The sequence below is a fragment of the Pseudophryne corroboree genome, chromosome 1 (genome assembly GCF_028390025.1).
Source record: "Pseudophryne corroboree isolate aPseCor3 chromosome 1, aPseCor3.hap2, whole genome shotgun sequence".
In the NCBI taxonomy this organism is placed as follows: Eukaryota; Metazoa; Chordata; class Amphibia; order Anura; family Myobatrachidae; genus Pseudophryne; species Pseudophryne corroboree.
In genome coordinates this window covers 165,335,741-165,351,555 of record NC_086444.1, presented here as the reverse complement: position 1 = coordinate 165,351,555, position 15,815 = coordinate 165,335,741, and the positions used below count along the sequence as shown (strand labels likewise).

The 15,815-nt window shown below is 44.4% G+C and overlaps 1 protein-coding gene across 4 annotated transcripts in view; it reads left to right on the top strand.

Moving 5' to 3' along the window:
• Positions 1-15,815, top strand: part of ARHGEF28 (Rho guanine nucleotide exchange factor 28) — a 418,990-nt gene that overhangs the window by 252,290 nt on the left and 150,885 nt on the right. For all 4 annotated transcript variants that reach the window (XM_063963865.1, XM_063963868.1, XM_063963866.1 and 1 more), the window contains 4 exons: positions 288-574; positions 5,258-5,456; positions 5,728-5,839; positions 10,537-10,576. In XM_063963865.1, the coding sequence (XP_063819935.1) occupies positions 288-574; positions 5,258-5,456; positions 5,728-5,839; positions 10,537-10,576 (638 nt within the window). The remainder of the gene's footprint in view (positions 1-287; positions 575-5,257; positions 5,457-5,727; positions 5,840-10,536; positions 10,577-15,815) is intronic.

Here is a 15,815-nt window from a genome sequence, read left to right as displayed (position 1 = left end):
TTATACACTGGACAATGAATACAGGTGATCTGCATTTACTGCCTGGAGTGGGCGGTTTGAATGGTCGGGAGGATTGGACAGGTTTGATAGTCGAACGATCCAAACTAATTTTCATCCCTTTTCATACTGTAAACTTTTGCTCAGATCCATACACTGAATGATAATTGTTAATTACCATCGCTTCATCGGCTGAACGAATAGATTATCATTCAGTTTATGGCCGGATTAGGTAACTAGTAATAAATAGTGCTACATATGTACAATTGTACTTTTAAACTCATTTTTAGGTTAATGATTCAGACCTCGGCTTCATTCACCTGGACAACGCTGGCAGTGATGCCTCTTATGCGGACTCCACCCCAACGTCTCAGAGCTCTCTCAGAGATGTCAGTTCCTCTGCTTGTGCTTCCCCTGAGAATATCCCATCAGAGATAAACGATGGGGAGAATGCAGACTCCTCCGCCTACATGTCACCTTCTAGGCTTTCCTCACCTGGGGGCACCAACCGACAGTGCAGAACGCTGGGATATGGAGCCAGCAGGAATACAGCTTACACAAGTATCAAGAAGAGAAGGTAAAGACGATGAATTATCAAATGTGCAATGCTTATATTACTAGTAAGGTGCAGCACTGTTAGAAAAAAAAAAAAAGGGATTGATGAATTGCTGTCAGAGAAGTAGAGACTGCTCAGTCTGTAACTGTATTATGCAATGTTTAGCTAAGCAGCACCTGTCACTAAGCAGTTTGCTGTATTTGCTCTGTCTCTTGAAGGAAAGCTGAAAACACAGGCCAAAGCGGCCATTCGGACTAGGAAACTGCAGTATTAGAACTGAGGGTATCATAAAATGAAACGAATATTCCAAAGTAAACAAAGGGCCACACCGGCACTGTCTAATGCTGCTGTTCAAAAGAGTATGTAAAGCTCCTAAAATAACCAGATATAGCAATAGCAAAAGGAGAACAGCGTTAGAGGTGTAGCTGTATTACAATGGGTATACACAGATCAAATTCTAACTGGATAATGAGCAGCATAAAAGTATTGAATATACACAATGCGGCTTGGTAATTAAATTAAACATCATCTAATGAAAAATACTGGTTAAAAAACAAAATTAAGTACTACATATAATGGTATGCATTCGGATGCAGCTGAATCGGGACCATCAATTAGCACAAAGGGCCATAAATTGATACGCATAGTCCCTATAGACTGGTCTGTTAGGAAGTTGTTTTATTTGAATGGATCCAATTCCCAGTAATCTGTCTGTCTATCTGTCTATCTGTCTATCTGTCTGTCTATCTGTCTATCTGTCTATCTATCTATCTATCTATCTATCTATCTATCTATCTATCTATCATAATCAGTATAAAGTAATCTATCCTGGCGTAAATCTTATAATCACAATGCCTGGGTTTTAAGGGTAACACACGTTCTTGTTATTTGGCGCACCATGCCAAAAATCTTTGAAACTATATAAAAAAAGAATAATAATACTAAAACAGTATAACTATTGTGTTATTCGGCAAACTACACCTTAGGAGGGAACCAGCTGAGCCGGGTGACGTTGTCAGTCATGTGGTAAACTCCTAGGGGCATATGTTATTATTACACACAAAGCACACGCAGGTTTATACCAGAACTGCCACTATTAGCTAGAGACATAATTGTTGATACATAGCCTATTGGGGTGGTGGTCACAGCAGGTGCACAGCAGATTAACCAGGGAACTGGGTTTATTGGTATCAGTAGTACCAAGTAATGGAAGGAACAAAGGGGTAATGCAGGTGTTATTGGCAGTGGTATCAAACAGTGGGTGATAGCTCCTGAAGAGAGAGACCCAGATACCTGCTAAGTAAAGATGGCTGCAGCCTTCACATGCGCAATAGTAGCACATCAGGTCGGAAGTTGCACCTCCTTGTAGACTCTGGTCCTAGTGCCCAGCATGTTCTAATCTAGTACAAGGACAGATGCAGCACAGATTGCCTGTACTTCAATAATAATAACAACATTACTTTACCTCAAGTCATCCATTTTTTTTTTTTTTTTTTAATTAATACCTTAATGTAATGGAAAATCAGCATTTTAGAAGACAAAGCGCTTCAGAAATGGGAAATAAGGGTTTCAGAATATTACTTGGGTCTAAACTGCTGGTGCAGTGCATGTTTTCTGCAGTTGGGTAAGGCAAGTAATTATTTTTCTATTTTAATGGTTGTCAGTAAATTTACTGACCTGCTCCCATCTCCAAAGAAGATTTATATTTACATGCAACATTGGTTGAGTTTTGTGAGACATTAATAACAAACTTTTGACAAAACACATTCCTGTGGAATTTTGTATATATAATGGGCCTAATTCAGCATGGGTTGTAGATGTGCAAAAAAATCATTGGCGGGGGGGGGGGCCCAGCACAGGGCAAGTCCGCACCCCGCAAACATGCGAGCACATCACATGATGGCAATGCACTCGCATGTTTAGGGTTGCCCTTTGCCTATGCAGCCTAGCTGCGAAGGCAGATGGCTACTCGCCATCTTTTTGGTAGCAGCGGCTGCAGGTGACATCAAACGGTCCGGACACGCCTGCGTTGTCTGGATTGTGCCCCCCCCCCACAATGCAACCCCCTGAAACGCCAATGTGATGCCCACTTCTGCCCCGCATACGCCTCTGCCTGTCAATCAGGGAGAGATGTTGGCACATGTGAGATGCCATCGCATCACACTGTGTGCGCACAATGCAGAGTGCATCAGCATGCGAACGCTGTTGGAGCTGAATTAGGCCCTATACACACTGCTCACTTCTGATAAGAACCACTTTGCAGTTGTTTTTGTGGCAGCGTCCTGAAGAGTGTGACCTACGTAATGTAATTCCAGTGAACTTTTTTTTTTTTTGCTGAGCTGATACCTGGTGGGAAAAGCCATTGATTTATAAGCACCCTAGTATTAGGAGCAGGGTTTGTGATAGGGATTTAGCATTAATTCTATATTATGTTGATCTTTGCGTGTTTGTGAATCTTGCTGTAAATAGTTGACATTCATCAGTGCCAGCTCAGTCCCTGCTTATACTGGTCTCTCCTATTATAAATGCCTTACTTTCACTCCTAGAGAATTCACCCTATGGGTGTAGAAGTGACGTGTAAGCTGGATTTACCTGCTCTTAGGCTTGCGGTTTGGACTATAAACATTTAGGAAGGTAAATGAAGGGTGTGTACTATTAGACATGGTTCCCTGAAATCCTTTGTCCATGTATTGAACTCCATTCATTACAGTGACAAGAACACGTCAGGGATTTGCCTCCAAGGTGACATAACTGACACCAGAGAAAAGAAAAGAGAAGCAAGTCTTTGGTTAGTTTACATGGTGGGTGGAGCGGGATTTCTTCTGCTGTCACAACGCCCTGAAGTTTGTTTTATGCAGTCTCATGAAAGATATTGAAGTCTTTTTGCACAGTCAACTAATGAGCATTTAATAGCATACAGAATTGTATTTTCCAGCTGTCATGCTTACAAGCCCTACAGGGTGTGTGTGGATAATTTCTGCATTTGGCTTCTACATGGCGAACAGCATCCAGCAGCCATATTGTATATGTTAGTGCATACAAGATTTACACGCTTTATGTAGTGAGTGTGATCTGTAAGAAAACATATTTTTAAATTCAGATTTCCCCAGTTCTTTAGGTGACCAAGTTTTTTTCTTTCCAACAGAACCAACAGGTTGCTAATAAATCTCAGCAGTGTATAGGCTAACAGACAGCTGTACTTGGCTGTTACAGTGATACAGAACGTGCCTCCCACAACAGAGGAAAAGGCGAAAATTACAAATGAGCAGCATTATTACACAGCTAGCTTACTGGACCCATCATACACAAGGTCGAACATTTGCCCCGACCGCGCGTTGTTTTTCCTAGCTCCTGGTCTCTCCACGTCTTGCCCTTGCTTCCCACTGCCCCTTGACTCTGTCCCCTGCCATGATAGCATACAGCGTGCTCCAGCTCCCACTGCACATGACGGAGACGGCGTCAGACCATTGGCAACTATTTTATAGCTAAATTGGGCCAGGCAAATTTAATTTTTTATTTGTTTGTAGTTCATTCTGTCATTCTGCCGCCTTCTGATGGTAACAATAAGCAGACGTAATAGCCCGCTAATATGATGCACTTAGCAAAGGTACTGTAGCGCTGATAATGAGACAGACACACACACACACACACACACACACACACACACACACACACACACACACTCTCTCTCTCTCTCTCTCTCTCTCTCTCTCTCTCTCTCTCTCTCTCTCTCTCTCTCTCTCTCTCTCTCTCTCTCTCTCTCTCTCTCTCTCTCTCTCTCTCTCTCTCTCTTTATGACAAGTGTTCAGTTCCCTTTCATTTAAATGTAGCCTGCACCAGATCTCAAGTGATTAGTGCTCACGACAACATAATGGAGGGGCTTTGGGATCACACTTTGAACGGACTAAGCATAAGGTTTTGCCAGTTTGCACAAGTGCTAATGAAAAAAAAAATATATGTTTTCAGATTATATTATAATCAGTTGAAGTATATGAATGTAAAAGAGCTACATTGCTATACATCTCCTTTACAGTATAGAGAATGGGCTACCTTAATTTTAGTTGACTCAGGGGGTAACTCAGATCTGATCGCGGGGCTGTGAGCTTTGCTGTTCTGCGTTCAGATAGTCGTCGCCTCCAAGGGGAGCGTAAATGTGCTATCCAAGTGTGCGGTTTTATGTGTACGCCGAGCTGCTAAATTCCACTTTGTGCAGTCTGTGCGCAGCCCAGGACTTACCGGTACTCATACAGTGTGATGAGAACAGGCTGATCAGGGCCGGAGCTGACGTCACACACACCCTGAAAGCGCTTGGGCATGCCTGCTTTTTTCTGGATACTCCCAGTAAACGGTCAGTTACCACCCGCAAACGGCCTCTTCCTGTCAATCACCTTGCGAACGCCTGCGCGATCAGATTTTTCGCACCATCCCATCACTGACGGGTGATGACCTTTGCTGCTGTCCGACGCGAGTGCACATTGCGATGCATACACATGCACAGTTATTACCCGATTGCCCACTGTGCAAAAATGCACAGCAGCGATCAGGTCTGAATCACCCCCTTAGAGTGTGGTAGTAGAGTGTCATTACCTGTGTGAATGTCAGGCCTGTGCACATATGTATATAATGTCACATTACTTACCTGACGGTTTTGCATGGCTTACATGTTTTCTAGACATTGTGAGATCTAACATCTTCTATTTGCAGTTCCAGCTTAGATGGACTTGATGCTGACAGCGAAGGAGAGGGGACGTATAGCAGATATCACGATTCTAGTTCTCCAACTAAGGAGGACACCTCCGGCCTGCTGGGGAACAGTGGTGATGAGCTGGACTCCCCCGAGACAAATGCTGATCTAAGTTTCCAAATCAGTCAATCAGGAACTTTACCCCTCTCTCAGAGTAAGGTAATGAATGAATCAGGGTCTGTGTGCCAAGTGTTTGTGTTACTTTCATTTACTAGAAAACCTTTTCTTGGAATGTTGTACAATTTCAGGTTTGTTGTGATTGGCTAGACATTAATTATCTCTGGAAGTGCTGTATAAGTCAGTATTTGTCTTTATATAAAACATATGACTATCAGGAATACTATGTCTAGGAACACAGTACTATAAATGTGACTGTCCGTATTCATGTATACAGTATATCCTAAAGTGTGTATTTCCCCTCCTCCCCCAGGATCAATTGGCCGCTGGTCTTAGATTCCGCTCTTACTCTTGTTCATCTCCAAAAAATTTTCTTGGAAAGCCTCGCTTGACACGTGACCTTTCTATTGGTGACCCCGGGGAGGGTGAGTGCTCATGTTATAGGTACTGTAGTGTATATGCGGGATAGGTAATAGGACGAGCAGAACTAGTATTATATATTACAGTATATATAGTTGCCATAGTAATTATATTGTGATGCACCTGGATTAAAAAGGTTTCTAGTAATGCATTTTCTAGTGAATTATTCCCATACATAATTACCATTTCTTCCGCAAAAATCGGCATTCTGGGCGATTGCAACATGAATATTGCAACATTTTTATTGAAATATAAATGTATATTTAATGACATCTACATTTATTAAGTGTGTGTATATATATGTGTGTGTATGTATGTGTGTGTGTGTGTGTGTGTATATATATATATATATATATATATACATATGTGTGTGTATGTATAAATATATATATATATATATATATATATATATATATAATCATAGTATCTAAGGTTGAAAAAAGACAATTGTCCCTCGGGTTCAACCTATTTGTGGTCTCCTATGCACGATTATTTTGTATAAAATTTTGACTGAAGTTGCTGACTGCCGTTTCCGATTAACCCCTCTTTTTTATAATAACCATAGTGCGTGACTATGCCCCGTAACCCTGGATATCCTTATCCATTAGGAATTTATCTAACCCATTCTTAAAGGTGTTGACTGAGTTGGCCATTACAACTCCCTCAGGCAGGGAATTCCAAACACGTATCGTCCTTACCGTAAAAAAGCCTTTACACCGTATTGTGTGGAATCTCCTCTCCTCTTACCTGAGCGAGTGTCCACGAGTTCTCTGTGTTGATCTAACCAAAAACAGGTCCTGCGCAAGATCTGTATATTGTCCCCTTATATATTTGTAAATGTTGATCATGTCCCCTCTTAATCTCCTCTTTTCCAGTGTAAACATGCCTAGTCTTGCAAGCCTTTCCTCGTATTCCAGCGTCTCCATACCCTTAATTAGTTTGGTCGCCCGCCTTTGAACCTTTTCTAGCTCCAGGATATCCTTTTTGTAGTAAGGTGCCCAGAATTGTACACAGTATTCAAGGTGTGGCCTCACAAGTGAATTATATAACGGGAGTATAATACTCTCGTCCCTAGTATCAATTTCCCGTTTTATGCATGCTAATATCTTATTAGCCTTCTTTGCTGCAGTCCTACTTTGGGTACTACTGCTTAGTTTGCTATCCATGAGGACACCTAAGTCCTTTTCCAGTACAGAATCCCCTAATTTTACCCCATTTAGTAGGTAGGTGTTATTTTTGTTCTTGTTACCACAGTGCATTACCTTACACTTGTCTGTATTGAAGCGCATTCTCCATTTCGCTGCCCAAGCTTCTAATTTAAGTCATTCTGAAGCGACTCAGCATCCCCCTCCGCATTTATAACTTTACACAATTTGGTATCATCTGCAAAAATTGACACCATGCTCTCTAGACCTTCTGTTAGGTCGTTAATGAAAATATTGAACAATAGCGGTCCTAATACTGAGCCTTGCGGCACACCACTTAGCACTTCAGTCCAAGTTGAAAAAGATCCATTAACCACAACGCGCTGCTCCCTATTATCTAACCAGTTTTTGACCCAAGTGCATATTGTGCTTCCTAGCCCTGATTCTTGTAGCTTGTAGATAAGTCTCGTGTGGTACAGTGTCGAATGCTTTGGCAAAATCTAAAAAGATTACATCCACCTCTTTACCCTGATCTAGGTTTGCGCTTACTGTTTCGTAAAAGCCAAGTAAGTTGGTTTGACAGGATCTGTCCTTCATAAACCCATGTTGATTCCTTTTAATGACCTTATTGACTTCAAGGAACTTCTGAATACTATCTCTTATATATATATATATATATTTATTATGTGTGTGTGTTTGTATATTTAGATGTGTATACTCAGATGTGTCCTCATATGGCGTGAGACACCCGCTGCAACTGATGCCGCTCTGGGAGGTGTAGCGTAGTTTTGTTTTGTTTTTTTAAACATGTTGCACCGCAGACACAAGTGGAACACCACTCACAGTGTACTCGGATGCTGGGCTGTGACTTTAAGTTCACAGGAATTAGTTTTAACCATGTACAAAGTTGCAGGTGGAGCACAACGGAACTTGTCATGAGAAAAAGCCACGGGCGCAGCTTCGTAGCACTTTGTGTACAGATTCAGACTCAGTCGCACACAGTTGTACAAGTGTCACACATCAAACTGATCAGTGTAACCTAGCAAAGTAGTTTTGTCACTTCCAGATGCTTTATTTGTGCTAATAAGATGCACACTGCACGAAAAAGACACTAGGTCAAGTCGCCTAGAACCTGCCACTCCAATAGGGGCTTTTAAGCCACAGTGTATGAGTGGACAGACAATAATTATAGATACATAGAATATATTGTTTCTAAATATTAGCTTTTACTGTGTTAAAAGCTACAAGATATAAGTGAGTAAAGAAGCTACTTCATGATTTATAAATGTAACACAATATGTTTGGTAAACGGTTTACAAAGTGTGATATGAGCTTTTGACCGCCATGTTATTTCAGTAAAAACAAATCGCATTCTGAGCTGTCAGGAGTCTGAATAGGGACAGCAAACACAATGGAATTGTTATGTCTCTGTCACATGTCGGCTCTTTAAGTGCTGTAACGAACTGCAGTTCTGTTAGTCTATAATCCCCTGGAATTTGTATGTACCCTATACCCATAGGCAAATACTGTAGGCGCACACCTTGTAACACAGCCCAGCTTACTTACTCCTAAACAGACACATTTAGTGCACTACCCCATGTTTTGCGTCCGACCCCACATATTTTAGCTCCAATTTAATTACTCTAAAATCTTTTCTCAAATGTAAAATTGACCCTTGCTGAGAATCTAGATATCAAGCTTATATAACTGTGCTTCTTCAAGGGTCTTAAGGAAATATTGATATGTTACGTTTAGTTTTTGTAATCTAGTAATGCCACATGTCCTGTTCTCTGGCTGCAAGGCTTGCCGTATGCTTTATTAATATGGAATATAGATGCAAGTGCTGAAATGTATCTACGTAAAGAATGTTTTCCTGCTTGTAGACCCTGTATTCAGCTTCAGTGGCCGCTCACTTCTTCAGGCACTTTCATTGTCTAAATCAGTATCTCTCCTGCACCCGGGGAGTAAGTAATGCAGTGGTGACGTGGGGGCTAGAAGAAGTCTGGTTTGCTGTATGAGCCTCTTGTATGGAAGGAATTTATTTGCCCCAATACATTGGTTCTACATTAATGTAGATAGCACATACATACTATACACAGGACATATTACAGTGCCTGTATCAAGATGATCCCTTTCTATGTGTTGATTTACCATCACGGGCCCCTTTCAGGCTGCGCGTGGACCACTGTAGATTGCTGGCAGTATTTCATATAATGGGGGAGATTCAAATGTTTGAAAAGTCAGTTGGGAGTCTGTTTTTTCCTATCTAATAGACAGGAAAAACAGACACCCAACTGACTTTTCAAACATTTGAATCTCCCCCAATGTGTCACTTTGCCCCAATTCTGGAGATGCATTGAAATCTAACTAGGACACACCTCTAGGGGGCACTGTACGGTTCTGTAAGCACATTCCTGCTGTGCTCCACTTGATCAATTTATGGATAATATTTTAACCAGTGTATCCTAATTTTGCATCCCACAATTGGACTTGTGACTGACTCTTAATCAGGCCCGTAAGAGTTTTACCCTTCTGCATAGTGCTTTGGTTGGTCATTACGGGTTGATAAGTTCCTTCCATCAGTCTTCCTCTAGCAGGTGGTGGTCTTCTCTTTCATGTATGGCTATAGGGCAGGCCTGCACTGCAGAATCCCAGCAAGTTACACAATGCAGCAGGTTTTTTTTTCCTCCCCAAAGTACATTTCTTTTCAAGCTATTTTATTAGTTTGGATCCAATGACTTTCTGGCCATAACAAGTTTCATCTGCCTTCCACAAAGCAGCCTGGTCAGCTCTCCATAGGATATAATGAAGTGAAAACTGGAGACCTGTTTAGCCCATGTAGCTCCTCAATGTATTCCTCTAACCTGCTGCGATTGGTAGCTTTGTTGGCTTGTTTGGGACTCTAGCCTATAGGCCTGCTGCAAAATATCCTTTGTGTGTGTAATCAACAATTCTACGTGAAGAATATGTAATCATCAGGTGATCAAGCAGAATTGCAATATTTGGCATGGCAAAGTAAAGCAAGTTTATGTAACCTTGACAAATAGCTAAATGCTGTTTTTTCTTGACTTCTGATAAACACACAATACAGGTTTTTGGGATGTTGTCTTGTAAAAGTTCTACTTACAGTACATCCCAAATTTTGAGACGTGACGTACAGTAGTCTACATAGTTCACATACCCAGATGACATTACAGTAAGTTATGCTCAATGGACATATATTACTGCACATAGACAGTGTGATAAAGTACACTTAGGGCTACCTGTAAATCAGGCTCTGAGTTTGTTAGCTCCGCATGGTGTCTTGGTTGGCATCTGATGTTGAGAGTTACCTTTTATCAGCTGCCAAGTCACAGCAGTGAGAAAACATTCTTAGGTGTCCACCTATGTTTTGACGTTCTTTACTAATGTAGCATTCCTTTATTATTGATTTTATTTATCATTGTGACTTGATTTAAAAAAATTACTGAAAATTTCCTGGTGGCGGATTTTGTAAATGTCCACAAGTGTCTATTACTCGTATTCCTAACCGATGTTTCTATTATTTGCTTTCATAGAACGAGCGTACAGCCTTCCTGATCAGTCACGAGACAAAAGGTACAGTATTATCAGTGCTCTGTACATTATGGAGAAACCTCTGTAGAGCAAACTGGCTGCACGATAGTCGCTAGAATGTAGATATTAAAAGCACAAAGTAGTCGCCTCCATGGCAGAAGCAGATACAGTGATCACTTTAAGAGGAGAATTGAGTGTTGTCTAGAGAGGCTTCAGTTCCACAGCTGCTTTGTTTTCCAGCAAGACACTTCAAGAGCTCACCTAAGAGATGGCACAGCATGTTATGTTATCTTCACCGGGATTTGGTGGCAGTATAATCCAACATTGTTGGACATAGACCTATAGCTCCAGGTAGCAAGTGGTAACAGACCAAAGATCAGTGTGGGCACCTTAAGTGTCTCAGATGTAAAGACTTCTGCTGTGAGGAGTAGTTTCAGGTTATCTTCTTCTCCAGTGTCACAGAGATTTGGAGAATTTAGGAATATTATGCCGGCGCTAAATATGGGGGGATTATCCAGTGCAAAGTTCCCAGGCTTTTTGGGACAGACTGTAAAGACAACTGCCATACGGCTATGCGCGGTATTCAGGACATGTAGAAACATCTAATATACACAATATCATACAATGTAGTCATGCCCCTGTCTTTTTCTTGTATCATGTGCATATGAGGCTTTGGAACCACCATGAAATTTCTCTAACATCCTAGTGGATGCTGGGGACTTCGTAAGGACCATGGGGAATAGCGGGCTCCGCAGGAGACTGGGCACTCTAAAAAAAAGATTTAGTACTATCTGGTGTGCACTGGCTCCTCCCTCTATGCCCCTCCTCCAGACCCCAGTTAGAACTGTGCCCGGCCGAGCTGGGTGCTCCTAGTGGGCTCTCCTGAGCTTGCTAGAAAAGAAAGTATTTTGTTAGGTTTTTTATTTTCAGAGAGCTTCTGCTGGCAACAGACTCACTGCTACGAGGGACTGAGGGGAGAGAAGCAAACCTACTCACGGCAGCTAGGTAGCGCTTCTTAGGCTACTGGACACCATTAGCTCCAGAGGGATCGAACACAAATACCTAACCTTGATCGTCCGTTCCCGGAGCCGCGCCGCCGTCCCCCTCGCAGAGCCAGAAGAACAGAAGCAGCAGAAGCAAGAAGACATCGAAATCGGCGGCTGAAGACTCCTGTCTTCACTTAAGGTAGCGCACAGCACTGCAGCTGTGCGCCATTGCTCCCACAGCACACCGCACACTCCGGTCACTGTAGGGCGCAGGGGGGGGGCGCCCTGGGCAGCAATTAAGTACCTTTTTGGCAAAAAGAGGCATATATACAGTCTGGGACTGTAAATATGCCTGAGCCCCCGCCATTTTTTACACATTAAAGCGGGACAGAAGCCCGCCCCTGAGGGGGCGGGGCCTTCTTCCTCAGCACACCAGCGCCATTTTCTCTTCACAGCTCCGCTGGAAGGACGCTCCCCAGGCTCTCCCCTGCAGTATACAGGTGCATTAAAGGGTAAAAAAGAGAGGGGGGGCACATAAATTTAGGCGCAGTATATATATATATATTAACAGCAGTTACAGGGTAAACACTAAGGTACAGTGTAATCCCTGGGTTATATAGCGCTGGGGTGTGTGCTGGCATACTCTCTCTCTGTCTCCCCAAAAGCCTTTGTGGGGTCCTGTCCTCAGTCAGAGCATTCCCTGTGTGTGTGCGGTGTGTCGGTACGAAACCTGTGTCGACATGTTTGATGAGGAAGGATACGTGGAGGCAGAACCAAGTGCAGCTGAGTGTGGTGTCGCCGCCGACGGTGCCGACACCTGATTGGATGGATATGTGGAAGGTGTTAAATGATAATGTAAACTCCTTGCATAACAGATTGGATAAAACTGTAACCGGGGGACAGTCAGGGTCTCAACCCATGCCTGATCCTACAGCGCAGAGGCCGTCAGGATCTCAAAAGCGCACACTATCCCAGATAGTTGACACAGATGTCGACACGGAATCTGACTCCAGTGTCGATGACGATGAGGCAAAGTTGCAGCCTAAAATGACTAAAGCCATCCGCTACATGATTGTAGCAATGAAGGTTGTATTACACATTTCTGAGGAAAATCCTGTCCCTGACGAGGATTTATATGTACGGGGAGAAAAAGCATGAAGTGACTTTTCCCCCTTCACATGAATTAAATGAGTTATGTGAAAAAGCGTGGGATTCCCCTGACAGGAAGGTGATAGTTTCCAAGAGATTACTTATGGCGTATCCTTTCCCGCCAACGGACAGGTTACGCTGGGAATCCTCCCCTAGGGTAGACAAGGCGTTGACACGCTTGTCCAAGAAGGTGGCCCTGCCGTCTCCGGATACGGCCGCCCTAAAGGATCCTGCGGATAGAAAGCAGGAAGCTATCCTGAAGTCGGTTTATACACATTCTGGCACACTACTGAGGCCAGCAATTGCTTCGGCCTGGATGTGTAGTGCGGTAGCTGCATGGACGGATTCTCTGTCTGAGGAGTTAGATACCCTGGACAGGGACACTGTTCTACTGAACCTGGCACATATCAAGGACGCGGTCCTATATATGCGGGATGCCCAGAGGGACATTTGCCTGCTGGGCTCTAGAGTTAACGCAATGTACATTTCTGCCAGAAGGGTCTTATGGACTCGGCAATGGACAGGGGATACCGACTCTAAAAAACACATGGAGGTTTTACCTTATAAGGGTGAGGAATTGTTTGGGGACGGTCTCTCGGACCTAGTTTCCACAGCTACGGCTGGGAAGTCAAATTTCTTGCCTTATGTCCCTCCACAACCTAAGAAAGCACCGTATTACCAAATGAAGTCCTTTCGTTCTCAGAGGAGCAAGAAGGTCAGAGGTGCGTCCTTTCTTGCCAGAGGCAGGGGTAGAGGAAAAAAGCTGCACCATGCAGTTAGTTCCCAGGAACAAAAGTCTTCCCCGGCTTCCACTAAATCCACCGCATGACGCTGGGGCTCCACAGGCGGAGCCAGGAGCCGTGGGGGCACGTCTCCGACTTTTCAGCCGCCAGTGGGTTCGCTCACAGGTGGATCCTTGGGCTATACAAATTGTGTCTCAGGGATAAAGGCTGGAATTCGAGGTGATGCCCCCTCACCGTTACCTAAAATCGGCCTTACCAACTTCCCCCATGGAAAGGGAGATAGTGTTGGAGGCAATTCATAAACTTTTTCTCCAGCAGGTGGTGGTAGAGGCCCCCCCCCTTCAAAGGGGAAGGGGCTACTATTCCACTATGTTTGTGGTACCGAAACCGGACGGTTCGGTCAGACCCATTTTAAATTTAAAATCCCTGAACATTGATCTGAAGAAATTCAAGTTCAAAATGGAATCGCTCAGAGCGGTCATTGCAAGCCTGGAGGAAGGGGATTTTATGGTGTCTCTGGACATCAAGGATGCTTACTTGCACGTCCCCATTTATCCGCCTCATCAGGAGTACCTCAGGTTTGTGGTACGGGACTGTCATTACCAATTCCAGACGTTGCCGTTTGGCCTGTCCACGGCACCGAGAGTTTTTACCAAAGTGATGGCGGAAATGATGGTGCTCCTTCGGAAGCAAGGGGTTACAATTATCCCATACTTGGACGATCTCCTCATAAAGGCGAGGTCCAGGGAGCAGTTGCTGATCAGCGTAGCACACTCTCAGGAAGTGTTGCGTCAGCACGGCTGGATTCTGAACATTCCAAAGTCGCAGCTGATTCCTGCGACGCGTCTGCCCTTCCTGTGCATGATTCTGGACACAGACCAGAAGAAGGTGTTTCTCCCGGAGGAGAAGGCTCAGGAGCTCGTGACTCTGGTCAGAGACCTCCTAAAGCCAAAACAGGTGTCGGTGCATCGCTGCACGCGAGTCCTGGGAAAGATGGTGGCGTCATACGAAGCCATTCCCTTCGGCAGGTTCCATGCGAGGATCTTTCAGTGGGATCTGCTGGACAAGTGGTCCGGATCGCATCTTCAGATGCATCGGATGATCACCCTGTCCCCCAGGGCCAGGGAGTCTCTTCTGTGGTGGCTACAAGGTGCTCACCTCCTCGAGGGCCGCAGATTCGGCATACAGGACTGGGTCCTGGTGACCACGGATGCAAGCCTCCGAGGGTGGGGGGCAGTCACTCAAGGAAGAAACTTCCAAGGGTTGTGGTCAAGTCAGGAGACTTGTCTGCACATCAATATCCTGGAACTAAGGGCCATATACAACGCCCTGAGTCAAGCGGAGCCTCTGCTTCGAAACCAACCAGTGCTGATTCAGTCAGACAACATCACGGCAGTAGCCCATGTAAACCGCCATGGCGGCACAAGAAGCAGGGTGGCAATGGCAGAAGCCACCAGGATTCTTCGGTGGGTGGAGAATCGCGTACTAGCACTGTCAGCAGTGTTCATTCCGGGAGTGGACAACTGGGAAGCAGACTTCCTCAGCAGACACGACCTCCACCCGGGAGAGTGGGGACTTCATCAAGAAGTCTTCACGCAGATTGCAAATCGCTGGGAACTGCCACAGGTGGACATGATGGCGTCCCATCTCAACAAAAAGCTAAAAAGATATTGCACCAGGTCAAGGGACCCTCAGGCGATAGCTGTGGACGCACTAGTAACACCGTGAGTGTTCCAGTCGGTCTACGTGTTTCCTCCTCTTCCTCTCATACCAAAGGTGCTGAGAATTGTAAGAAAAAGAGGAGTGAGAACAATACTCATTGTTCCGGATTGGCCAAGAAGGACTTGGTACCCGGAATTGCAAGAAATGCTCACAGAGGACCCATGGTCTCTGCCTCTCAGACAGGACCTATTACAACAAGGGCCCTGTCTGTTCCAAGATTTACCGCGGCTGCGTTTGACGGCATGGCGGTTGAACACCGGATCCTAGCAGAAAAGGGCATTCCGGAAGCAGTTATTCCTACGCTGATAAAGGCTAGGAAGGACGTGACAGCAAAACATTATCACCGTATAGGGCGAAAATATGTTGCTTGGTGTGAGGCCAGGAAGGCCCCTACAGAGGAATTCCAGCTGGGTCGATTCCTGCACTTCCTACAGTCTGGTGTGACTATGGGCCTAAAATTAGGGTCCATAAAGGTCCAGATTACGGCCCTATCCATTTTCTTTCAAAAAGAACTGGCTTCACTGCCTGAAGTTCAGACGTTTGTTAAGGGAGTGCTGCATATTCAGCCTCCTTTTGTGCCACCAGTGGCACCTTGGGATCTTAACGTGATCTTGGCTTTCCTGAAATCCCACTGGTTTGAGCCACTTAAGACGGTGGAGCTAAAGTATCTCACGTGGAAAG